Raw genomic sequence first — 26820 nt, forward strand, 5'->3', positions numbered from 1 at the left:
TCATATTATATATACACTTTACAAGCTACATTGTGTCCTTTCATATTCCAAGAGAAATACATCGTAGACACCGAACATACTGTACTTTTCCTTAAGAGGCTTCATCAAACCATATGTGCAGACACTTGAGATGATGACAGTGTTAAGCTTCCTAGGGTCCTAGAGTCAAAGAAATTCTGCTGTCCCCCGCTGCTAAGTAAGTGAACTCCTTCCACAGGGGGCAACATCTGCCGATCAGTCATGGTTCCACTTGGTGAGGACCCCAAGAAACTTCCTTGGGAAGAAACAATTTTCTCAGGACTGGCAGCCAGTTTGGGGGATGTGGAAAAGTTATATCCATACAAAGCACAGGGACTGTGTAGTCTAAATGTATTGTAAGAGCCTTGGTGGGTTTGATTAGTGGTGAAGGCATTGCTTGCTGGGGATGGCATGATGTACTGAAGCTGTGGCGACATCCCTGATATCTGCATAGATAAACCGGTTTGTGGGCAGCTGAATGCATCACCGTCATTGCCCGTCATGGACATGTTCACAGTTGTGCTACTTGACACACCCACATAAGAGGGAGTCCTTGGGGGTGCAAAGGTCTCACTGGTTTGGTTTGTGAGCCTGTTGTAGGTTTCAGCCAGAGAAGTGCTGTATCTGTTAAGGGTTAAGCCTGAGCGGGCACAAGCCGAATAGTCAGCTGGAGCAAGGCTACAGAGCTGGCTAGTGTTGGGACCCAGGTGGAAGGCAGGAGAAGAGCAAGGGGACCCAGGTAAGAGGTGAGGGTGGGTAGATGGAACTCCATTGCCAGGTCCCTGGAGTAAAGTAGAGGAGCCTGCATTTCCTGGAAGAGAATTTTAAAACATAAATAGCATACCAGAAAAAGTTAACGTCTTAGACTGTGTTTGATCAGCAATTGAAACCTGCGCTCTCCTGGTACTAAACACGATCAGTTTGGTACAAATATTTTTGATAAATGTTACAAATATTATCCCTTCAAAATACACTAACTAACTACGGAATACTAGTTGGGACTGTGCAACCCTCTATACACCCAAGGTTACATCAAGGTTTGTCCTCCTGTCGCACAGTTTAGTTATTTCAGTAGACACTGGAAGCAAATTGTCAGGGCTGAGACTCTGGTGTTGCAAATTTCAACTCAGAATATATCTTAATTCAAAATTATGAACCCTAGAAGAGTTCTGAATTATTTATAACCGGCCTGCCCTTTGGAGTGCATTTATAGCCTCGGGCTCAGTGTGTGTTACACACTCCCCTCTGCGCCTGATCTACAGAGGACAGGAGTCTGCTACAGCTAGGGAACTAACCCTTAAAGTTTAGCTCAAGCTGTAGAGGCTCAAGTGTTGAAATGATTCCATGAAAATCAAGGCAGAATATTATGAAGTACACCTCTACCCTGATATAATGCAACCTGATATAACACGAATTCGGATATAACGCGGTAAAGCAGTGCTCTGGGGGGCCGGGGCTGCACACTCTGGCAGATCAAAGCAAGTTCAATATAACGCAGTTTCACCTATAACGAAGTAAGATTTTTTGGCTCCCGAGGACAGCATTATATCGGGGTAGAGGTGTATTGCCTCATTCTTAAATCCTGATCATACAGCTATGTATAGACATGTCTGTACTGTACAATTTGTTGTAATTAGAAAGTCTGTGTTATTTCTGAACCATATACTTGAAGAACACAGGTGGGGAAATGAGTTGGGAAAAATGCACTAATTAATACAGCCCAAGAGAGCTGTCAAGACTCCGAGAGTCTCCCTAGCTGCAGGAGAGCTTCCTGTTCTTAGTGGGTAGATCTCCCTCAGAAATGACCACATAAAGCTCATTTTTGGCCTTCTGTAATTACCTAAACCAATGGCCCTTAGAGGGAGGAATCTACAACTCTTCCCCACTCAAGAGTCATATATGACAATTGGATAGCTTGGGAGTGATGTGAAGAAACACAAAGCAGTTTTTCCCCCAACACATTAATAGTTTTTCAAGACAGATATATGAGTAAAAATACCAGACTGCCAGTGAACTTTGTCTGCCTCCTCTTGTTCTGCCCAGAGTCTGCATCGATTACCACCAGGCACTATGAGACGCTCACAATCCCAATTTAAAATGTACCTATTTTTTCTCTCAGGCTGTGTCAACGTGCCCCCAATGTGGAGACAACGTCTAACAATCAAATCAGGATACCATTCAGCAAAAGGATAAGTCTCAGCTCTGTAGTGGAGCTACTAGGCAAGGAGACAGAGGTATATTAGAGCTAAAATTTTGCCAGAAACCTAGCTTCCATTCTCACCATCGGTGAACGGCAATTGTAACTTCCACAGCCTGTGTGACCACCAGAGAAGGGGAGAGGAGGGGAACCAGAACTGTGAGTAAGTCATATATGGGAAGCAGGAAGTTTATTGATATGACCACCCTGCTTTCAGAACAGCACTGTTACTTAAAAGTAAATAGGTAGGGTTGATCTGCCTCCTGGATAGATCAGCCTGGTAAGCAAGCAGCATAAACTGCCTTTGGGGGCTTATGTACTCAAGTATGTCCATAGTATTCAGTCAGCTTTCTATGGCAAGCCTTCTCTCTCTCTCACACACACACACACACACCACTAGCCTTGCCAGAACTCAGCCAACCTGTCTGAAGTTTCACATGTATGATATTATACTGGCATAGAGCTATACTGGAAAGTTTGAGGCAAATAAAGCTGTGTGTTTTGGAAATCCGATGATTTAAAAAAAAAAGGAAGATGATTTCACTTCTTGAACACTCTCCTAGCCTTTTTTGGCTTTTTGTAACGTAAAATGGCTTGGCACAGAAACTCCAATTTTGTGTTTGGCCATGGCAAGGATTGGTGCCCGGGACTGTTTTTTTGTTTTATTAGAAGGTGGAGGAGGAAAGAGGCTAGTTATTAAAAGTGGTTTCTATGTATACTAGAGGCTCTGAGGATTTATTAACGTTTCCTGATGTGGATGAGACTGCCACAAAGGTTGAGGCGAGGGGACATGGTTGCATCAGGCAAGCACGTGGCATGTGTGGGGAGGCATTGAAAGCAGCAAAAGAGATCTGGTTTGGGTGGGGAGGGATGAGACATACACTTGAACTCACAGAGAGATGGGTTCGGGGAGGAGAGGGGACCCAGGCCCAGAGAGTGATCTGCCTCTGCCCAAGAAGTTCCACTTTATATGCCCCCTCCTCCACATAGCTCTCCCCACTATGGGGGAAGTGGGAGGCAGGAAACCATAAAAAGGGGTGTGGCCTACACAGTAGGCCAGAGAAAGCCACATGGAGAGAGGCACTCTCTAGCTCTTTGCAAAGTCTGCTGGAGTCTCTAGGCAGTTGCTGAGCAGTTCTTATGTTTTTCAGAATCTAAGGAGTTTCTCCAAGGGAAAGTTAGTGTTAAATTTGCCAATATCTATTAAATACTTCAGCACCCTCCTCCAGCCCACCCACACTTTTTTAAAGAAAACTAAAACCACACACGAGAGAGTCTGGAAATGCATGGTGAAAGTCACCTATAAACGAACTCTGCCCCTGCATCTCTGCCCAAGAGCAGCCAAGACCAAGAGACCATCCTGTCCTTAATAACTCACATCTTCAGCCACATTAGTGGCATTAAAACCAAGAACTAGTTTAACTTGATAACCTTACTCCTGTAGAAAAATTAAATATCCACTGCAGCAGCATTTAAACTGAAGTACTTTCACTTATACTGCCCTATCACAAGCTACTCCTGTCGACTTTTAAATTAACACCCTTATGCAGTCATTGGAAAGAGTCGACTTTCTACTTCTTTTCTTCAAAGGGCACCACTCTCAGGACAATTCTCCAGACATATGGAATTTCAAATGCAAGTGTTATGATACTGCAAGATATTCAGCTACAAACTTCAGAAGGGCTGGACCAAAAGACAGACAACACATGCAGCAAAACATCAAAGTAAGTGGGAAGACATGCATAGCATAGACACTTATCGCATAGACACAAAGTAGATAGCCACAAAATACAGTCTTTAGAGTCTATGAAAACCTCATTTAGCAAGAGTCCTTCACTATCTCCATTTTAATTAATTAATATCTCCATTTTACAAGTAAGGTGTAACAGGTGCACAAGAGACGAAGTGGAATGGATCAAAATTACAGTAGTTTGGGTGATCTTTACTATGCACTTCCATATTTATTTTAAGTGTAGTCTTTATTTTGAAATTTCTGGGTAACATTTGTGGGTTTATCTGACAGAACCTCAGTGCTTTTCTTAGGGCTCCCCCACTTCTTAAAATATTCCCAACTTCAGTTCCAGTTTAATGAACGTTCGTTGTTATTGTTGTTGTTTTTTGGGGCAGGGCGAGGTTGGTTAGGGTTTTTGTGCTTAGTATACACATTAGTCTGGATTATTGTATTTGAGAGATTTAAAGGCTTAATCCTTGGTGAAAAGCAAATTAAGTACTGGGGAAATGTTCAAGTTAATACATAGCTGTGTCAGTAACAGTATATGACTCCCTTGTTATGATTACTGGCATAATGTTGTAGAACAGTGAATTTACTGAACCATTCTGTACTCGGTTTTAGAAGCTACAATAATAGATCTCTTTTGTCCTGTTCACTGCAAACCTTGTTAAATTAGCTTATTTCTATCTCTGAAAATAAAAAAATTCATCTACATTTGGAGTTAAGCTTAGTTTTTCTGTAAATGATACACAAATCTAGCTTTTCATAAGGAGTGGTAGCACAATTTTATATTTAGACATTTTGCTTTTTCAGGACTACAAAGAAGATTATTACCTTGTTTCGGGATCCCAGGTATATCTTCAAATGTAAGTGTCCTCAGTGAAGGTCTCCAGAATGCATAGGACTCCACTAAAGCTTCCAGTCCCATTCTAAATAGAACAAAAACACTACTATGTGAAAAGAATGATCTGTATTTGGCTTGTCACTTTTTGTAGCTAGTTCATCACTCAGTCTCACACACACAGTATGTTTCAGGAAAAAAAAATATTTTTAGAACAATGTTTCTCAGACTCTGGTCCATGGACCACCAGTGATCTGCCGTGAACGTGCTGGTGGTCGCAGAGAGCTGGCTGGTCCCATGGTGCTGGCTCTTCTTGTTTCCAGCTGCTAAATCACTTTTAAAAAACTGCTAGCAGTACCTTTAATAATTTCCTAATAGGACTTTTCCACAGAAGTCTGATTGCCAGAAGGACGATCTGCCATCTCACATTAGAAGGAAAGTGATCCATAAAACGACTTCTGTTAAAATGTGATTCAATGCTCTCCTTGACTTCAGAAAATTGTGCGTACAAGATGGGTGACTCATGGATGTGCTGCTCTTTTTGAGCCTGTTACTTGGCGCTATTGGGTAAAAAATATCTTTAGAAAAATAGCTTCAAGAGTTTTCTCTCAGCCTTTATAGGTTTTTGAGTGACAAATAGAAATAATTGTCTAACCAGCCTTCTCATTGGATGTGCCACATACATTTATATAAATCAATTTGATCTTATACCTATATTCAGGTCATTCTTTCTGTGCCATGAATTCACAAACAAAGCTACTATGTCAGCACCCTGGTATAATTTTGCTGCTAGTTTTGATTGCTACACTCATAGGGCTTGTTAAGTGTCGACATCGAGCACATACCACAAACAAATGCTTGCCTTTGAACAGCAACACTTTGTAAACTGGAAATATGCAAATAGTCCGATTTGAGGCCATCCACATTCTCTTCTGATATTGCTTTTTTCACACTGCAGTTCCAGCAGGATCACAGATATGTTGCAGGAAACAGTTATAAAGTATTTATTAGCTGAACCTGGACTAAAACATAGCCTTCATTTTCTGCAGTAATGGTGACTTTTCACTTCTAGTTAAAGTGGAGATAAAAGCCACCTCCTGGAGGAGTGTAGCCAAGGCGATAATTTATACAAGATGCCTTCGAACAATTTCCACATTTTATCACCACCCTAATTTATGCTATTAAATGGCCAAGTTTATTTAACAAAACAGTTATGTTTTTCCTGAAGTATTTAAAGAAAAGAAATTTTGGTACCTTCCTGAGGAAAAGATTTTTATAGTGTCAAACCTAAGGCCTAACTGAAGAATGAAACTATTCTCAGCACATAAATTCTGTTTCACTTTGCAAAAGTACAGAGGGTGCTTTTAAAGGGCAAGGCTACTGATCTTTATAAAGCAGCCTGTGAGACTGTAAATGACCTGAAAGGGAATATTTTTAATTAAACAGAATTGTTTTATGTAGTGTTACAGGGCAAGGTTATTGCAGCACAATATACAATTAAAATGCATCCAAAAGGAGAATGCAATGACACCACAGTATTTTAACTTTCGGGACAGACTATAATGCCTGTATAAAAGACATACTATACAGTGCTGTAGAAAATAAAGCCTTTACATTTAGATTCTTCAAAGAAAAAAAAACTTGCTGCAAAAAGAATTGAAAATATGAACCACATTCCCAAATGTATTTGGCCGTGTCCTTAGTGCGTGTAAGTCAGCATAGGACTATTGATTTCAATGGAGCTACATCAGTTTGTAGCAGCTGAGGATCTGGCCCCTTCTACAGTAAACTTCCCTATTGCAACAAAAGGGCATTTAGATTTGTATTTAAAGGCAGAATGAAACCATTTACAAAGAGGCCCTCTTCAGGCCCTCACAATTCCATCATGCTCTCCTTGTTCTGAACGACACTTTTCATTTAATGTCCACACAAAGAGAATTTAATTACGGTTTAAAACAAAAACAAAAACAACCAGGTCCCAATCCGAAAACAGGATCTGTGTGGCTGGGCCCCTGCAATCACACAGAACCTGAGGAAGGTCAATGGAGCTCTATCCATGCAAACCCAGTTGCAAGACTGGTCTCTAACTTATCCCCACCTTTGGATTTAAAAGTTTATCCCATCTTCCAAGGGAGTCTGTTGGAACATAAAGGGTGAAATCTGGCCCCAATGAAGTCAGTAGGAGTTTTGCTATTGATTGCAGTGGTGTGAGGATTTTCTCCAAAGGCTTCTGTGCAGGGATTATTTATTTTGGGGTATTTGACACCCCCAAGAATACTGTGAGTGCTAAAGATATATCAAATATACCATCAGATGGTCATTGAAGGAGTTCAGAAGCACATAGGGTGAATTTCTCTCTCTAATTAAATATATAGCATGGCATTCAGCAAATTTAATTTGCTTCTTCCTTAACTAACTCTATCTGGAAGTTAGTTGTTTACTCAATTCTAAGATAAAGGACTACGTTCACCAAAGCTTTTCCAGACCTGAAGAAGAGCTCTGTACTGTCTCTCTCACCCACAGAAGTTAGTCCAATAAAAGATAGTACCTCACCCACCTTGTCTCTTTAATATCCAGGGACCAACATGGTAACAACAACACTGCAAACATAAGTTCGCAACTGGCATATTCAGGCACAACTTCCTTCTGCCAATGGAGTGGTGCCTATTTTGACCCAGAGCTGAGTTTGTCCAATTGTTTCTAATCAGGAAGACTCTTAATCCTTGACAGCAGCAGTGCTTGGTGTGAAAGTCTAAGATACTTTGTAGTAGATTCCTATCAGTCATCTCTCCCCTTGTATTATTAGTATTTATTATTAGTATTATCATAGCACTAGGGCTTCTGCCCTAGTCATGGCCCAGGACCCCACAGTGCTAGGTGTTGTAACGTTCATCTCCTCCTCTCCCAACATCATGCATTTAAAAAAAATACTAATTTGCTCTTCAAAAGTGAATCTGAGCTCTTCTGCGATTTGCTGTGAGCCCAAAATGATCTCCAATGCTTCACCCTTCTACTAAAATAAAAGCTCAATAAACTGGCAGGCACACACTGAACATTTTTACCGACACAGTTTGTTCTCTTCTCTGGAAGGTCAGGTCATAAATACAGCACTTGTAGGAAACAAAATGCAAAGTGGTCACTGAAATTACTGCACCATGTGCAATACAATTAAATGCTTTCTTTTTCAGGTGGAAGGGTTTAGTATGCAATTCATAAAAGAATCACCATTCAGACAGTGTGCAAGTTTTCTTTTCATGTTCTATGTCAATAAGCTGCAGTGTATATTAGTACATGAATCAAGTTAAACAGTAAACCTTCAAGATTGTATACTAGTCATTACATGCACAGAATTTAGGTTTAATTCTATAACTCTAGGGCTAGCACCGGGACACCTAGTTCTTACAAGCTTGAAAGGTCTGTAAGAACAGAAACCCCTTTTTGTGTGCATGGTAACCATTCTTTAACAAATTGATTTTGTCACTGCAGACAAACCCATTTTTCCAAAGCTTACCTGTTACGTCCAGAATCTCTAAATCCTTTGGCAAATGGATTCCTATCAATCTTCAATCGAGTGATCTGTAAAGATAATAAAATAAAGTGATGGCAAAACTTCTACCAATTCAGTTTAAGTGATATGCATAGCAAATATACCCACCAAACCTGAGCTGTCATTGGAATTTTCCATTTTAATTCTGTTTAAGAATTATAAAAATTCAAGTGGATCTTTCTTCCCATTTGAATCTGCTTTTCTTTTTAACACAATAAATTAAGACCTAATCCCACAATCATTCTCTGCATACATCCCCCAAGGAAGTCAATGAGTGTTTATTTTACATCAAGGCTGGTTGAGATTCTTGAAAGAAATTGTCTGGAAAATGTTGCTTCTTCAACTAAGACAGTGCATAGCCTCCCTGTCTGTGACAGAGTTACATAAGATATATACAGGCAGAGAAGGAGATGTTGAATGAGAAAGATTTCTATTAAGCGGCTATGCTCACATGTACATACTATAAACAAATGGAACACAAGAAAATAAAATATTTGTAATTTCTTTAAATCAACAAAATAGTTACCAAATAATGGTAGCTCATCAATCAGATGACTCTCCCGCTTTAAATGTATATTGCATCACTAAATCATTTTGCTTTCTACTTTCTGAAGAAAGTAGGCCATTAATAAGCACAAACTTTATATATACAAACATACACACAAACCAAAACATAATTGTGCTAAATTATTTAGAATGAATAAAACGTTACTATACTAAATATGATGTCATTGTGTGCTATACTTAGACAAAGTGACTAGTGCAGAAGAGTAGGAGTCGGGCAACCTGGGTTTTAATTTTGTCTCTGCAGCTCACTGTGTGAATTTGAATAGGTTGTTTATGGGCCAATCCTGCTCCTTTAAAAGTTAATGAAAGCTATGAATTACTAAATTAAAAACTAACTTCCCCTTTTACAACCTGGGGACATTAATACTTGACTAACATTGGAAAGTGTTTTGAAATCAGTGAGCGATAAGCACCTATGGAATTTTCAGAAGGGCCTATGTACCTATCTGCATTTTTAGGCAAACTATCTTTAAAAATCTGGCCTTCAGGCTATGTCTACACTACAGCCTATGTCAGCAAAATTTATGTCGCTCAGGGATGTGAATATTCCACCTCCCCAGGTGACATAAGTTCCACCAACATAAGCGCTAGTGTGCACAGTGCTATGTTGGTGGGAGAGTGTCTTCCGTTGGCATAGAGCATCTTAAACGGACATGCTGCAGCGGTGCAGCTGTGCCACTGCAGCGCTGTATGTGTAGACATGGACTTAGTTTCTTTGGCCCAGATCCTCATAGGTATTTAGGCACCCAACTCCCATGGGAATTGTATCTCAATCCCTATCTGTAAAACAGGGATAGAACTTCTTATGTCCTCTCTAGTTAAACTGCCAGAATTTCAGGTCAAGAACTATCCCTTACTATGTACAGTGCCTTGCACACTGGCACTCCTGTCTCAGTTGTGGCATCTACATGCTACAGTGATACAAAAAGCTATTAAATATTTAGAGTATTAGACAAATGCCTTATTACTAAGTGGTGAAATAAAAGTTTATCCTTTTCTTCTCTTGTACTTGTCTGACATATTCCGTAAAGCCAGTAAAATATTAACAAGAAAGCCAAAGTTACCTGTTGATTCTGGTATGCTGTTACAGTAGTGAAAACAGTTTCAGGAAAGGAAAATGCTTTGACGCCTTCTCCTGAAGGAATGGGCTTGACTGGAGACAGATCATCACCACAGTCTTTACGAATGACATGGACACGAGGCTGGTATTTGTGCATAGAATGAAGGATAATCTATACAAATGAAAACAAAGAAAAGGTAACATTTATTAGAAAGGATGCTCCGCTATTTCAATGCTAGTAGCATTTTGGAAAAAGATTATGGCATGTGTTGCTTATCATGCAATCTCCTGGAATTAAGTTTTCTATAACTTATAATGGGTCTCATTACACTAATCTAATCGTTATGTACTTACAACATTGCCATCCCTAAGCATTCAAAATTCATGAGTGAGGAACTCAAAAAATAATGAGTGGTGAAATGCTGGCCTCACTGAAGTCAATAGGAATTTTGCCATAGACTTCAGTAGGAATGGATTTCATCATATGAGATTTAAAAAAATATCAATTTGCTTTCTGGATTTTGAAACTTTAAGAAAATATTGAAAATGCTTCAGGTATGGTGGTGGTGGATTTGGTTGGTAGGTTTTTCTGACCATAAGGGCTAGAAACATACTTTGTTGGGATTTTATTTAAAATGAAAGCTGAGATTCTCATGAGTCCAAGAGCAGTGGCTTTAAGAAAACCACCAAATGTCACAATTGCAAACGTTAGCAACTGTGTATTTACAGTATGTAAACAGATACAATTCCCTTTACTAAGGATTTAGGCCCCGATCCTATAAAAATCTTATGAATATCATTGCCTCAAATTAAAGACATCCATAATCGTTTGTAGGATTGTGGTGGTATTTTTACATTTTGAAGGAGGCTTAAAACATAGATCTGTCCTTATGTTTTATTCAATTTCATTAAAGATAAACATACTTTTAATAAAGATTTCTTTTTTAAAAATCAGAAGCTTGGCAACTTTTGGAAGGTCTAATCAATAAATAAATCACCAGTCCCATAGCTACTGGCTTGCCGAAGCTTTAATCAAGATTCAAGAGCAACCTTTTTTAAATTTCCTGCTTCTTTAGCAGCCACAGAGTGCTTATGCAATCAGGCATCACAACATGGAGCCTTTAACTTCACCCAGCCTGAATAATGCCAAATACTATGAAACCTCATTTATCCAAATGAAATGGGGGACATTACATTAGCTTGGATAAACAAGGGTTGACTAGGCAGAGTACTTTTTAATACATTTAGTCCTGGTTGGGGGACATGATCCTGTTTTGGATAAGCAAAGTTTCTGGATAATCAAGGTTTTCATTATATTGCAACTGGGCTTTTTGACAATGACATCAGAAGAGCTCCAATAAATGACTTCAGACAGTCCCCTATGAATAGGGCCCTACCAAATTCTCGGCCATGAAAAACACGTCACAGACAATGAAATCTGGTCTCCCCCTGTGAAATCTGGTCTTTTATGTGCTTTTACCCTATACTATACAGATTTCACGGGGGGGGACCAGCGTTTCTCAAATTGGGGCTCCTGCCCAAAAGGAAGTTGCAGGGGGGGGTCACCAGGTTATTTTAGCAGTGTTGCAGTATTGCCATCCTTACTTCTGTGCTGCCTTCAAAGCTTGGCAACTAAAAAGCGGTGACTGTTGTCCGGGCACCCAGCTCTGAAGGCAGTGCCCCCCCATCAGCAGCACAGAAATAAGTGTGGCAATACCATACCATGCCACCCTTACTTCTGCGTTGCTGCTTTCAGAGCTGGAGAGTTGGAGAGTGGCAGCTGCTGAGGGCTGAGATCTGCAAGCAGCAGTGCAGAAGTAAAGGTGGCAATACCATACCATGCCAACCTTACTTCTGTGCTGTGACTGGCAGTGGCTCTGCTTTCAGAGCTGGGCTCCTGGCCAGCAACTCTGAAGGCAGTACCGGCACCAGCCGCAGTGCAGAAGTAAGGGTAGCCGTACCACAACCCACTCTACAATAACTTTGTGACCCCCCCACACAACTCCTTCTTGGGTCAGGATCCCTACAATTACCACACTGTGAAATTTCAGATTTAAATAGCTGAAATCATGAAATTTACGATTTTAAAAATCCTATGACTGTGAAATTGACCAAAATGGACCTTGAATTTGGTAGGGCCCTACCTATGGTTATTCTAATTCAAGGTGACTTCCCCAGCTTCTATAGCCTCACATAGAGCAAAAGGCTATATACTGGCTTTGTTGAATTGAGTGTTTAAATATCTCTTCCAACAATCTTTCCAGAGTTTTTCTGTTGGAAAAATTTCTATAAAAGAAGGATTAGCAGGTGAATAACAGCAAAAGTATGATCTTGCATTCCTTGCACACCCTAAATACCTGATGATGTAAGAGAGTGATGGGTGCATTAAGAATGCAGGATCAAGCTAAAATTATACATTAACGCCCCAATTGCCCATTGCCCTGCACTTTGCCTCGTCATTTACACCAGTATAATTGAATATAAATTGCTTTTCTACTATTCTGATTAGGCAGAAGTTTACACACACACACAGCCTTTGTACTGGGTTAAATGACTACACAAGGTGCAGGGCAATGGTGAAGTGGGCCCAAGACATTGCCAATTTAATAAGCAAATAACTAAATCACACCTCTCCCTGAAAATCTGTTACCCTCTATTGTTGTCAGTAATGCCATCACAGATTGATTAGAGAAAAAACCCTCTATGTTTTCAGTTTGCTTCCTCTGTGCATTTAATAGCACTGAGTAGACCGGCTCTACTCCATTGTCCCTGGAGAATCAGTCAGTTTCTCCTGTTTGTATGGGTCTTTTAAAAAGCAGGAAACATGCAAAACGCAAAAAATGGCCAAGGAATTAACATTACCTTGAACTTATTTTTTTAAATTGGCTGCATACCTTTAAAAATTCATTACACAGCATGACCCAGTCAACGACACCCATCTCAGACAATTCCATTCTTTATTTAAGATAATTAAACTCAAATTGACAAGCAGATCAGTACAGTATTTGGGTTTAACAAAATATTGGTTCATTTCCTTTAGATCCAGGCCTTGGTCCACCCTGTGAATGGGAGTAAGGAAGTCCAAGGCAGGCAAGCCATTTCTGTGACTTGAAGAGTCCCAATCTCCCTCCCAGACTGCTCCAGGGACAGTGCAACAACCCAAACTGCAATTGCAAACTGACAGTCCAGCTCTTAGAAAGCAAGTTGGCTTTCCACACATTTTAATTTTACTTCCAGAATAGCTCATCTTAAATATTAATATCGCATTGTTGGGATTTTTTAAACAATGACTATGTTAATAGTTTGTTCACACTCTCTTCCCTTTTGTTCCTCCTTAGGCTCATTGTTCTTGGACTGATTACCCATGAAGGTCGTCAGCTACCTGATCATCCTACGTAAACAAATATTTTAATGGAACCATGAGAAGAGGCACAGTGGCCTGTGACGGCAGGTGGCTATCAGTGTACCATAGCATCATTTCTCTAGGGGTGCTATCATTTCTTGCAGCATTTAAGTTTTCATTTTAAATTACTTAAGTGTCTTCCCCTATAGTGGTGAGGATCTTGTTCTTAATGTGGAACGACACAAAGAACAAAACAACAGCACCGAAGAACAAACCTTGGCCCTATTAGTGACTACAGCTGGCCCTAAACACAAGGGAAGCCACTGTTACTGCTCCACGGGCATGCACGCCATGCAGAAGGCCCTTGCTGCAACTCCCCTTTTCCATACAAAGTGACAGTGCCGGGCAACAGCTGATGGACGCACAGCCACACATGACATTTTTTGTAGCAGGGACTTTCTTTTTAAGAAGTGTTTATGGAATGCCTGCCACAATGGAGCCCAATGACGGGAGCCTTACGCATAACCAAAAGACAATCCATAACACCAGCACAACAGGGGTCCTCCCCCCTTGCCCTGCAGCCTCGCGGCACAAGGAACCCAGCCACTTTTCTCCTAGCTGCCAGCTTCCTTTTCCCACATCTCGAAAACCAAGCCAAGCAACCATGCAAAACCCCTTTTTGACCCTTTGTGCAAAGCTCATTTATTCAGGCTTTGGAGGTGGGGAGAAACATTTGGGGCTATGACATGTGAACTGCCCCCTATCACCTTCACAAAACCTAGCAATGCAAATTTAAATGTCAACATTTTCAACTTTTCATTGCAGGTAATTTTAACAAAAAATCTACAGCTACTCCGAACTTGTGAAGGTGGGCAGAGCAATCGCCTGCCTCCACCTGCAATCTGATCCCTGCATTACAGAGGGGAGAAAATAGACAAGTTTAATTCAATTTAAATACCACAGGTGGGACTCTATTTTGAACTAGGAGTTAAAACAAGCTACTCTCTATCAAAAGTAGTTAGTGGAAGAATGTCAAAAATATTGAATTTTTTCCCATTGAAATCTCAATAAAAAGGGTGTGAAAATTTCAACCAGTTCTAATCAAAGAGGATTGATCTTACCTGGGACCCTCTATTCCAGAGACTCCAGGGGAGAGGGGCTAGTATAAGAAAGAGGAAGTATGTATGTGTGATGAGTGCAACATATTTATCTATCTGTGTCAGTCGTAAAATGAAGATTTCCTTTTCATCATCATAAAAATCTCGAATTAATTATACTGATGTCTTTGCAAGGGATGGCATTATAACCCAGTGTCTCAGTGGAGATTACTACCCTGTATAATTTAAGATGCATTATCTTTTGAAAGCAGTCTGCAACAAATTAACTGGGTGACTCCCATTAAGTCCGCAAGCATCACATTGAAAATGTATCTTTATAAATTTCACCTGACCCTCCAGTTGCTCCACATGCAAAATTCACATGGGGATTCTACATGCAAAACCACTTCAAGATCTGGTCCATGTGTCTGTTTATACAACATTACTATAAAAGTGGGAAGACAAGGACTCCCAATCAAAATGCTGATGACAACATTAGCACACCGGAATGTTTACAAGAAGTGTTCATACGGAAAGTGAGTGGCCCTAAAATATTAAGAAATGTAGCCATGTTCAGTTCTAAACAAAGGGCTAAAATTGGGGCAGGCACTGTCATTCTGTACAGGGCCCTGGCCTCGCTGGCCATTCGTCACTTCCACAACATAAATGTTTACTAATAATACTAACTTGTCCTCAGTTCACATATGTAGCCCCAACTCACATGAATGTGAGTTACACATACAGCTTGAGGATAGTTGGACACCTGGGTTAGTATTTTAACATGCCCCTTAAAAATGTGTAACGTTGACTTTAGAGTATTTTACGTATTTACTTAGTGTCATTGATTAGTTGCAACAGCAAGCAACTTTGTGAAATGTGACTGGCCCTGCTGCCAGTGCCAGTAAGTTAGTACTACGGTGTACATTAAGGGCCCCAACTTGTCTCATACTACTGTCATTCCATGGAGGTCAATGGAGTTACGTTGCTGAAGGATCAGAATCAAGCCCCAGAACACTAGTGGAGAAACTTGTGTGTAAACTGGCCATACTTAGGTGTTTGGAAAGAGCAAAATCAACAGGGTATCCAAAATGGAGAACTGGACACATGTAAAATATGTTCAGAGGCAAAGGCTGAGGGCTAAATTCTGTCTCTCCTTACATGACCCTCAAGAAGTGAGTGGGGAGCAGAACTATAGAACCCAAGTGGAGGTTCCTCCAAGCCATTCTGCCTGAGCAAAAGCATAAAATCCACCAAAATTAAGGGATGTGAGGAAAGAACATTCAGACCTTGAATATAAAAGATAATATGTTAGGATGTTGCATGGGCCTGACTGCTAGCTCTTCTTATCTAACACCCCTCTTCACCACCATGCAGAGAAAAGTGGGGCATTCCCATTTATATGAAACATCATTATTTCTTATATTCATCACAAAATATGCAATTATTCCTTTTCCATTATTTCTGGAGGCCTCCAGAGGCTCCACAGCCATTTCAATTCTGCATTCCATGCTACTCAAAAAGAAACAATTGACCCATTGAGATAGACACGTCTCTGCTTTCTGTTTTTGCCTTTTCTGATAGCAGTGAGTGTTCGTAATTTCCCAGATTTTAGAAATATGAATTTTGCAACCAACCTTCTATTGTCTTTTTAAAACAAAAAAACCTTAAATTTCCATTTTTTCTTTTATTTTGGGAGTGGGGGGATGTTGTAGTTCTGAATCAGTTCAATGTGTCTTGAATCTCTGTAGAAAAATACTACTTGGCTAGCTTCCAAACTGAAACTTTAATAAATAAAGAGTGCTCCAGTAATTTTAAATTTCTCTGCACCATGAATAAGAATATGCTGCAAACTCTGTGGATTTCAGCTCAGGGGGAAGAAAGCCTGAAATGTGGCCTTGCACAATATAGTATAGTATATACCTGCACTATATTGTGCAAGGCCAATATAGCATACAGTACAGTAAATACAGTAATTTGGCTCTTTGTCCATCTTCAAGATTAAATCTTGAGCCCCAGTCCTACAACTGATAGCACATGGGCAGACTGCTGTGTCCATGTGTAGCCTCACTGAAGTCAATGGTTACAACAATCTGCCTGAACGGTTGGCTCTGTCTACTCTTGGAGGTAGGGGTGTGATTCCCAGCTCACCTACACATACTCTCTATAGCTCTCACGGAACTAGCACGCTAAAAACTATAGTGTAGCCATGGTAACATAGGGCTGCGGTGAGGGGTGGCATTGGCTAACTGCCTTGAGTTAAACCGGTCTGCACCTCATGAATACGTACTTGGGGCAGCTAGGTCAGGCTGTCGCTTGTTTCTGGCCAGGCTACCAATGCTATACTACTATTTTTAGCACACAGTGCGAGTATGTCTACACGAGCTGGGAATCACACTACTAACTGCAAGTGTAGACATAGCCTATCAGTTGTAGAATTGGAGTCTTCCAGAATTACAGCTCTCTTCGCTTTTTAAGCACTTCAATAAAATGTTGGTGCAACCCGTTCACATTAATTGCAGATACACAAGTAATCCCACTGAAACCCATGGAACTTCTCATGCTGAGTAACATTTATTCATTCCAGGATTGCAGAATCAGACCCCGCAGATCATAATCCACAGATAAAGAGTGTAAATATTGGGGGGAGGTGTTAAATCCTAAATAGAAATACTGTTAATTCAAAACCTTTTATGGACATATCTACAGTGAAACAGCAATCTAACTCCTGCAACATCTGACAATAACATACTATGAATCTTTCTTGCAACTGAGTGGGAAAAAATAGTTGCTCATACCTATGTAACATAAACAAAGGATAGGCAAAGAACTGAAAAAAGAGTGCAGAGATAAAGAACAGGGCTTAACACAGCAGAGTTATTGGACCAGATTTATCCCTAGTGCAAATCCATTATTTAATTAGTTATGAATTGGTCCCATCACTTTACTACCCCCTCCCATGTAGGGATATTCAGCATGGGCTGTACTAATCCACCTGGAACCCTGATTTCACTGCTCCCTTACCCAACCTGGCTAGGTTACAGCTAGCTCAGTAAATCCACCCAAGCTGCAGTCACACCCTAAGATTGCAGTACAGACATACCCTACAGACACATATTTTCTTTAGAAAAAAATGGAGGTGCTTGTAGAATTTACAATTGGGACCAGGTTCTCGCACTATTCTGCAAGCAGCGGTCACATTGACTTCAATAGGAAATGTGCACAGAAGAAAAGTGCTGATAGCTATATATAGCTTCTTTGCATACAGTGCTAGGGGTATTCCATTTTATTCCTTTTTGTGACTGAGGAATCATCCTATTTAATAAGTCTGGCCACTTTAGAGTCAATGGAACCCACATCCGGTCTCCGACTTGTCACTCAAGTTCTTAAAACTCCAGACACTTTGAGTTCAATGTTCCCTTTGAAAGAAAGCCAACATTTGCCATTTATTACTGGATTTGTCAAAAGTAAAGACTTCATCCTGTCTAAAAACAATTCTTGTTTTTTAATTATTTCCTAAGGTGTCAAGTACAACTATTTTAGGGATTGTTGGAAAGACGCTGGCTTACATCTGTCATGTTTCAACAGTTTTCAAGAGAAAAGGAAATATGAATATAAACACATTTTGTCACATTAGATAATGTCATAACTAAACAATTCAGAGCTTGCAAACAGAACACTCATACTGCAGCAGTCTGCCAGCTTTTTCAGAAGTAATGAGCCTCAGCTGTGAAAGGGTCTTGCTTCATAAGGTATGTAATAAATCATTATCAGAGTGAACCCAGCTCCCATGTTGTTCATTTTGGAGTGCAATTATTAACACCTCATGGGATTTCACACAAATGTTTAGGTTAAAAAAACCAGTTAAATGTACTTTTTATTCACATAAACTTATTACATATTACTAATATTTATTCTCACTACTTGTGAGTTTAAGCACACTTTTTTGATAAAAACTGAAATTGCAAGATAGATAAATATGGTGGTAAAATATAAAAGCAATTCTGTACTTTTACTTTAGTTCGTTCAGTCTTGCACAATTCTACTTACCCGGGGGCCTTATATTTTTGAGGGGCAAATACACTAGCATCCATTTTTAAAAAATCATCAATCAATTATCAAAGCAAAAGAACAAGCAGATTTTGTATGTGTGCTGGTCAATTTTTATGAAGCTTTGCAAGGCTGAGTTCATTCTTGTCAACAGAAGATACACGTCATAAAATCTTTACGTGATGACTGATGTGCTAGTTTGTAATATTGTAAGACACGGGATACTCACATGCCCTTGATCGTCCAGCTCGTTGTTTGTAAGTTTCAGTTTGTCAAAGCTGATCACTTGTCTCATCCAGGTCTCCCCTGAGGCGGGTGAATCAGGGTGAATATAAACACGAGGAGGTACTGGTGAATCAGCATTCCCGGCCACCATCCACTTCGAACTATGGTAAACATACCTATGAAAAGAAGCCCAACATCTGTCAGAATGAAATTGGAAATAATTCATCAGGATGATTTATATTGATATAGCAGGACTTCGTACATACAGCACCCGTCAATCTACAAATGTTGAGGGACAATAATTACAATGGATCTAGTCACAATATCCCAGAAAGAAGTGATCATTTTTCCAACAGAAAAAGAAAAAGAAGGAAAACACAACTTAAAAGAAGTCTATAAAAATAGCTAGGAAATTCAACTGCGATTTGAGAGATAAAGGGCAAATAATCAATATAAACAAAGTCACAGCATTTTGGGAAGCCTTCTCTCTCATCACTGTCAAGATTACCTTAATAGCTGCACTAACAAACACAGTAGTCTTCTTTGCTGCAAATAAAATGTTTAATTTACTTTCATTTCAATGTTCAATTTTCAGTTGCTGCAAACAACTGAGTTACAAAATATTAGCAAAAGTATCTACAATAGACAGGAACAAATTCTGCTCTCATTTAGAGCCTTATCCAACTCCCATTAAAGCCAGTTGCTGTCTTTCCACTGATCACCAGTTACGCTGGCATAGATCCATTGATCTCAATGGCATCACTCTGGATGGGCTCCAGTGTAACAGAGCAAAATCTGGCCCTTAATTTATACAATGACATAAACAACTCTTTACATGACTCACTTAGCATGTTGTTTCTAACATAAAACAGTCCACAAATAAAACTATTCCAGATACAACACATCTTGCGACAATGAAAAAGAGAATGAAATTAAAATGAGAGAATTTCTGTGAGAACCATATTGATCTTCTTGACAGTACCACAGAAATATTTAAATAAAAAACCCACATCCTATTATGTTTCTTTTTATATAAAAAAAATAAACAAAGTCATTCTGCAGTAAAAGTATCTTATCCTTCAGTAAAAATATCTTATTCTGAATTCAGCTATTTTGCAGGACAATTATTTTTTTTTAAAACCCACTAATTAAAAACTGTGCAAATAATATGTCTGATAGGCATGCACTCTTCAGTAAAAAGAACAATTCCCTTAGCAAAAAAAATTAACAGTTCGATTTAATTTTAAGAAATGTCTTTCAACACTTTCACCTGGTATGTCTCTTTGTACGGGTCTCCTCTTTAAGAGAAAAAAGAATATGCAACATTATCAATAGTGGAAACAAAATTATTCATTACAAATATGTATGGATGTAAATCATATCAAGCCATCAATTATGAAATGATATGTACTTTCTTGTGATTCCTTCCGATGGAGAAATATCCTCTACCTAAATCATACAGTTTGTTATTTCTTTTAATATTTTTATCTGACTTATTATTATTTTTAATTTGTGAATGAATTAGATTTAATATTTTCTTTACCTATTTTAAGATGTGAACATTACAAACTGTACTTCATTAAATTTATTTAAAATATTTAAAAACAATACCTAACTTTTCAGATAAGGCTTAATTTTGCTATGTTTAAATGTAAATTATCCTCAACTGACACCATTTCAGTTAAAGTTTCATCATTTACTTCAAGGGGAGTAGGATTGGGCCCAGTGTACAACTGTTATAGTATCTCTTTACAAACTGTCTGCCCTGAACATCTGAACAGCAAAGTATCAAGCACAGTAATGGGACTAAAATAATAATCAGTATAAAAGAATACATCCACTGCATCAGAGCCTTGCTTATAGAAAAGTGAAATCAGGTAAAAGTAACACCACCATTTACCAGGAAGATAAAATAAACATAATACTAAATTCTTAACAAAAATATGTGTGTGCCAACCATGAAATTACTGCATTTTATATATGATAACATGAGCTGAATTTGTTGTTGTTGTTTTTTAAATTAATAGTCAGCAGTGCAGAGAGCAAGGACTATAATAATACATATATAATTAAAATGAAAGAGACACATTCATTGTTAAAACTACTAATATTTAATATGAATTTCCTCATTTGAATATCAGAATTTTTAACTCTATTCAAGTCCTGACATAAAGATTGCTGTTTATAAAGATCTGAAACTACATGCTCACAGTACTGTGTAAATTTACATTTCTGTTATGACCAGTTGACAAAGTCTTAATTTGGACCCAAATCAGAATAAAGATTTTCCATTTTAATTGAACTGCTCTAGCCCAGAGAAAACCTGTTTCAGTTTGTTATGACATAATCCCAAAAACAAACAAACAAAAAAAAACCCACCAGACAACCACTATATGAATTGTTCTCAGTGAACAATATTGTCACCTTGCTGAAAATTTCTCTGTAAACAAAACTAAAATTGTCATAAATGTGCCTGTGGAAGGAGGAAATTACAGTTAAAATGATTTTAGTTACACAAGAAATGTAGTTCAGACTCAGTGTTGGTATGGTGAGAAAAAAGTATTCCTTGACAGTAAGTCTGTTCAACTTGATCTTCTTTCCCTATATTAAAGTTTCATAGTTCTACAATTAAACCTATGGCAAATAGATTTACTGAATTGTTCTAACAATGGGTTGAAATAACCAAAATGATAACATGTCCTTACATTGGGCACAATCCTGCTCCCACTGAACCACTTGGTAAAAATTTTCTCTTGACTCTAATGGCAAATAAGGTCAGGCCCTTGATTCATAAAGTTTCTAAAAGTGCTAATAGTAATTATTGTGGGCCTAAACCTGCAAACATTCCATCAGACCAGTAGTCCAATAGGCTTAGGACTACTTGCTTAGCCCAGGACTGCCCTGGTAAGAGTTCACATAAATGTGACCCTTCTTTGAAGTGTTAAAGAAATAATTAGCATAACTGGTCATTCATTAATAAATATATTCTTTAAAATATGAAGTTTTATAGACAGAAATGCCATTAATTAATTCAAATAAAAATCACTAAAGATACCTACCTGCTATCCCTTTTTAATCTGAATCCATAACACAAGGAGCAGCATTTATCATAAATCCATTTGAACCATAATTCAAGAACATTTAAATGCTTTACATTTTAATGTAGTGTCACTAGAACATATAAGTTTAATATTTATTTATTTATAGGAAATAACTACAAAGTGACACAAAGTGGATGTATGTAGCCATGGACTAGGAACAAAATACATTAAAAATTTCTCTTTGCTGGGGCTAAATTGCAATCTGTAAAAGCGAAAAAACTGACTGCTAAACTATTGAACATAAGCCTAATGTAGAAAGCACTTCAATAAAAACTGCAGTTGTTCTTGCATACTTGGCACAACAACTTATTTTTATGCACTGAGATGAAAATAGAAATTTGGAAGAGCGTAACATTCTACCTTCTGTTGATATATATTTGATTAATATTCTCTGCCAACAGCCGTATCTGTATGGTTTGCATCACAAGCTTTGAGTTTTACAATTACTATACCTGTATCTTTTGTTATCCACTGGCACAATGTCCATGGCAATGTAATATTGCTGATGTGGGTCTAAACCTGAGATCTTCACTCTCATTGCGGGGAACATCCGCCTGAACATAGAAAAAGGGAGGTCATTTTAATATGAAACGGATTTGGGAACAGTTGTACAGCAAAGTAACCAGTTTGTGAGTACCCCCTCCCTAATACAGAGAAGTCTGTAAGAGTCTTTTTTGATCATTATGGCCACATAGCCACGAAATGGTCCATTTGATAGGTCACAACAGATTTTTAAAGTGCATTTTTGCTGAACAATGCTCCATATGTTTTGTGATACATTTTGAGAGTACAAATATCACCATTTCATTTCAACTTTATTGTTAAATAGTAAGTCATTTTGTTTTGAGATTTTATTTACTAGACATATATTACATGAGATGCGCAAGTAACAGTTCTTATCAAGCAAGATCACAACCTGCAGAAACTTAAATTGTCAGATAAGTACTGACAGCAGCAAAGGGATGTCACTTATATATCAGCAAATTATACCATTAAAGACATGGTGATATAAATATAAAACAAGGATGCAGTTATAAAACTCAATGTGCCATGCTAGAACCAAACAATATGTTCCTTATTCAGAAGGGACTTACGGTTTGCAACATACTAAAGGTGAAGTCCATGAGTTGTTCTATGTTTGAAAGGTATAGTAAAACATCTTTATTGAAAACAGAAACCAAAGTACGAAGTATGTTTATAAATAAGTTCATAATTTAGATCATTTGGTGTCCAAAAGTGGAATAGTTAACTAATGTGGAGATTTTAGATAAAAAAAATTATGTCTCAATTCAGTGTGTGTTTGACACTTGCCTTTTAGATGAAAAGTTCATTCTGAAGGACAAAAATAAGAAACTTTACAATGACTAGTTGACTGCATATTAATAAAATATTTTTTCTTATTACATAAATCCAAATGCCATCCAAATTAAATTCTGTGTTTTCTGTTGTTCTAAACAATTAGCAAAATTAAAATTGTAGAAGGAAAAAATATATGTTATTTCTATAATTTCTAAATAAAAAGCAGGGTGAAACTGTCTTGGCTAACTCGCTCTTACTGTTATTTCAGTGCACCTGTAAGATAAAAAAGGAAAATCTTTGACTGGACCCTCAAGACAAATGTTGCTTTGTGCTAGTTAAGACTGCATTTCAATCATTAATAAAGCCTTGCTGAAAATGGAGAAGGTAGCATATGGATTCAATCAAATATGTTTTTGTAATTTCTAATACGTTCAGATATTTTTATACTAGCCAGGTTTTTGCCATGTGTATCCATTGGAAAGGGGGGAAAGTTTATTCTAGAAGAATACAACATTCATAGACTTCATCCTAATGAACAGGAAACCTAAAACTCCACATGCTCCTGTGCCCATCTAAAATTATTGTGATCTACGTAGCTCATAAATCAATTTGCTTTATCCACTTTGATGTATTTGCAGATTTTAGACTGTGCATGTCATCTGTATAGTTATTATAAATTAGCTGTCCAAAACAGCATAAAAAAATCTGGCTTCTGCAGCATCAGATTTTGTATTTGATTAACATGAATGAACAAAGCAATATCATGAGACAATGTGTTTATCCACCTGAAGGAGAGCATAGCATAAATCAGGTGGGCAGTTAGGATATCCTGTCTCATTTGTACTCAGTCTGATCTTCCTTTATCAATGGACTTCGGAATTAATTTTAGCCATATTAACCGCCTTAGAAACTCCAGCTTTCCCTAATTCCAAGAAACAACAGGGGTACCAAGAAAAAGAAAAATGTGCATGTCCTGCAACTGTAAATTGGACCAGAGACTAGAAATTAATAAGCCAGTTTATACTATTCATGTGTTGTATTTATGAGTGTGGGGTGGAAATGACTAACAAACTATTGCTTTCTTCGGGGACCCGTGCACTAATGTGCTGCCTGCGGGAAAATGGGCCTCAACTCTTCAGTTTTCCCATCGCGATTTGATCGTGATGTGGTAGTGCCGTCTGAATTCGATTAATTGCTAAGCAACTTCTCCCTCCGCGGTACTGCTGCGCCCACCCAGCGGTGCGGAACCTGAGTGCTGGCTTTCTGCGTCTCTCCTGCGGTGCAGCAGAACAGCCCGGCGCAGAAGGGTACCTTTGCCCTAGTGCATTTGCCCCAGAAGGGGGAACTAGATAAGTGCGCGCGGCGCCTTTTTACCTTCCTGCCTTGGTGATGATCATCTCGGTGCCGATCTCATGGAAGCGCTTCCACAGCTCGGCTCCCTGCAGATCTACCCGGGGCGCTTGCGGGGTTGGCGGAGGGGAACCGGCCCTAGACCCCTTGGGGGAGCCGCCGGGCGACACTGGCGGGGACCCTCCTAGGAAACTCTCCTCGCAGCTGCCTGGAATGAGACCCGGGAGGAAGGGAAGCAGAGGAGAGTGTTAGGCAGAGAGCAGCAGGGCCCGGGATCTCCGCGGCTCCCAGGGACTTTGGAGCGCCTCGCTCTTCCATGGACGGAGAAGAGCCCGGGGAAGGGCTGCTGGGTCCAGCCCTTGTCCCCAAAACAACAGAGAAAGAGCAAGTCAAAAGTCTCCACACGCCACCCAATGCAGCGAGAGGAGAGGCAACGAGAGGCCTGGAGCATCTCCCGGGCCTTTGCAAGACGCCCGCACTCTCCCGGCCCAGCGCGCGTCCTTCCCAGCGATTACACACAGCGCGGTCATAGCTCTCGGGGCCGAGGCCCTCCTGGCCCTCCCGTGGCGGGGGCCCAGCGCAGAGCTACGCGGCCTGTGCAACTGCGGGGTGAAAAATCAGCCGCGATCACGTGCAGAGTTTGGCCCTGGAGTTCAAAGCTGATAACAGACGCCGGAGGGGTGTCTTTTAAACAGCAACCATACCCCCATCTCAGACAGGGCTCTCCGTGCGACCTGGCAGCACAGCGTCAGGGCTAAGCACCAGCATGCAGCAAACCCCTGGCACCGAGAACACATCGGGCTGATTGTTTTCCTGGTGCTGCCGGGGCAGAGCGAGCCAGGCCATTTGCGCTGCTTTTTGCGGGCTTGCGGGAAATGAATTAGCGTCGCAACGTTAACTGCAGATTTCGTTGGACGTTTGATTTCAGCTCTGCAGAGTTTGCCCTTCTCTGGCATATTAATGCACCGGTTTTTTTAACTGACACGAATCCCCGTTGTTCCTCGCCTCGGCTCTTTCACGTCTAGTATTAGGGTTAGGGTGTTGTTAGCCTGAAATACAGTTGTCAAAAATACCAGGGAAAGGAACTTTTAAATTAACATGATCGCCCCGCACCAGGCCGTTGGTTTCCCCGAATGCCTGGAGAAGGTTAATTAACACATCTCCGCTCTGACAGATATTTTACTACCAGCTCATTGGCGGGCGGGATTTTTGCCCCACGGTGTTAAAGAGAAAAAATAATCAGGGGAGGAAAGTGTTGGATCCGGAGCCAAGCCGGGTTCAAAGGGGAAGAGGAGAGAGGAAAGAAACTTGAAAAGCTGTCAGAAGCGTGAGCCTCCAAAACAGCAAGAGGGCGAAGCCAGCAGTGACTGACCCGGCGCAGGAGGGTTTACACCAAGCAAAGATGAGCCACGCCGGGGTTCGGCTCTGGGACAGAATCGGCCCCCGCCCCTTCTCAGTGTGCCCGGTGTGGGGGGCCAGCGGCTGCTTTGACAGCTTGTGCGGGGTGGGCAGGTTTGTCCCGGCCCCGCTGCAGCGCCCAGCGCGGTGGGATGGGAACAGGGAGGAGACTCACCGGCGGGTCCCCGGACGCTGCAGCTCAGCTCCAGCTCGCCGCAGCTCCTGCCAGGCGCCGACACTGCCCCAGCGTGGGGCTGCAACGGGGCGCTGTCGGCGCCCTCGCTGGAGCCCTTTTCGCAGCCGCTGCCCGCTTCTTCCGCCGCCGCCGCCGCCTCCTCCTCGCCGCCCAGCTTGCGCCGCTTCGGCTGCTTGTGCTGCTGCTTCTCGGCTCCGATCAGCGCCTCTACGGAGAAGGCGTGAGCCTTGAGACTCATCGCGGTGCCGGGCGAGGGTCGCCGCTTCTCTGCCATGCCCGGCGCGCACACCTCCCCGCCCTAGACCCCGCTCATAGACACGCAACGGGCCCCTGGCCAAAGCCGCGCCGCGCTGCGGCGCTCGGCCTGAGCGGAGTCCCGCTCCCTGCCGCCCTCCCGATCCCCCAGGCGAGGGGCGCGGGGTTCTCCTCGCCCTGCTTTTGCAATGCCAGGGATCAGCCAAGTTTGTCTAAACTAGTCCCGTTTGCAGAGGCGCTGTTCCTCCCTCCTCCTCCGAGCTCTGCCTCGTCTGACGGGCCAGGCAGGACTGACATGGGGAACAAACGCTCTGCGGACACAAATTAGGGCTTGTAATTGAAATTTGTTGCCTTGATCTGTCAGCACTTCCAAGCAGGAGACCGGTGGGAAAGAACTCGCTCATTAGTGTCAATAAAGTGACTGGGGCTGGGCGGAGCCAGGGGGATTCTGTCAATCAAACCATCTGCGGGCCAATCAGAAATTGGGGATTATCTCGAGCCCGGTCCCTCTTCCTTACAAGGTTATAAAAGTGCAGGGTGTGGGGGA

At 40.5% G+C, this 26820-nt stretch overlaps 1 protein-coding gene across 1 annotated transcript; it reads right to left on the minus strand.

The window, feature by feature from the left end:
• On the minus strand, positions 1–26439 carry TBX18 (T-box transcription factor 18). The gene is made up of 8 exons (XM_005310732.5): positions 25998–26439; positions 24449–24632; positions 22228–22329; positions 18679–18850; positions 9967–10134; positions 8300–8364; positions 4782–4876; positions 1–829 (listed from the first exon to the last, which is right to left on the minus strand). The coding sequence occupies exons 1-8, from the start codon at positions 26290–26292 to the stop codon at positions 105–107; spliced, it is 1806 nt and encodes a 601-aa protein (XP_005310789.1). The 5' UTR covers positions 26293–26439; the 3' UTR covers positions 1–104.
• Positions 26440–26820: the final 381 nt, after the last annotated feature.

Source organism: Chrysemys picta, chromosome 3 (assembly GCF_011386835.1).
Source record: "Chrysemys picta bellii isolate R12L10 chromosome 3, ASM1138683v2, whole genome shotgun sequence".
Taxonomy (NCBI): Eukaryota; Metazoa; Chordata; order Testudines; family Emydidae; genus Chrysemys; species Chrysemys picta.

What these genes read in the sequence shown, in the direction of transcription:
- TBX18 (XM_005310732.5), bottom strand. Translation starts at nt 26,292, where the DNA reads ATGGCAGAGAAGCGGCGACCCTCGCCCGGCACCGCGATGAGTCTCAAG. An exon ending in AGCTGGACGATCAAGGGCAT is followed by an intron (nt 10,135 to 18,678) that starts GTGAGTATCCCG and finishes TCATTTGTATAG; the next exon opens with ATTATCCTTCATTCTATGCA. An exon ending in CAGCATACCAGAATCAACAG is followed by an intron (nt 8,365 to 9,966) that starts GTAACTTTGGCT and finishes TTATCTTTACAG; the next exon opens with ATCACTCGATTGAAGATTGA.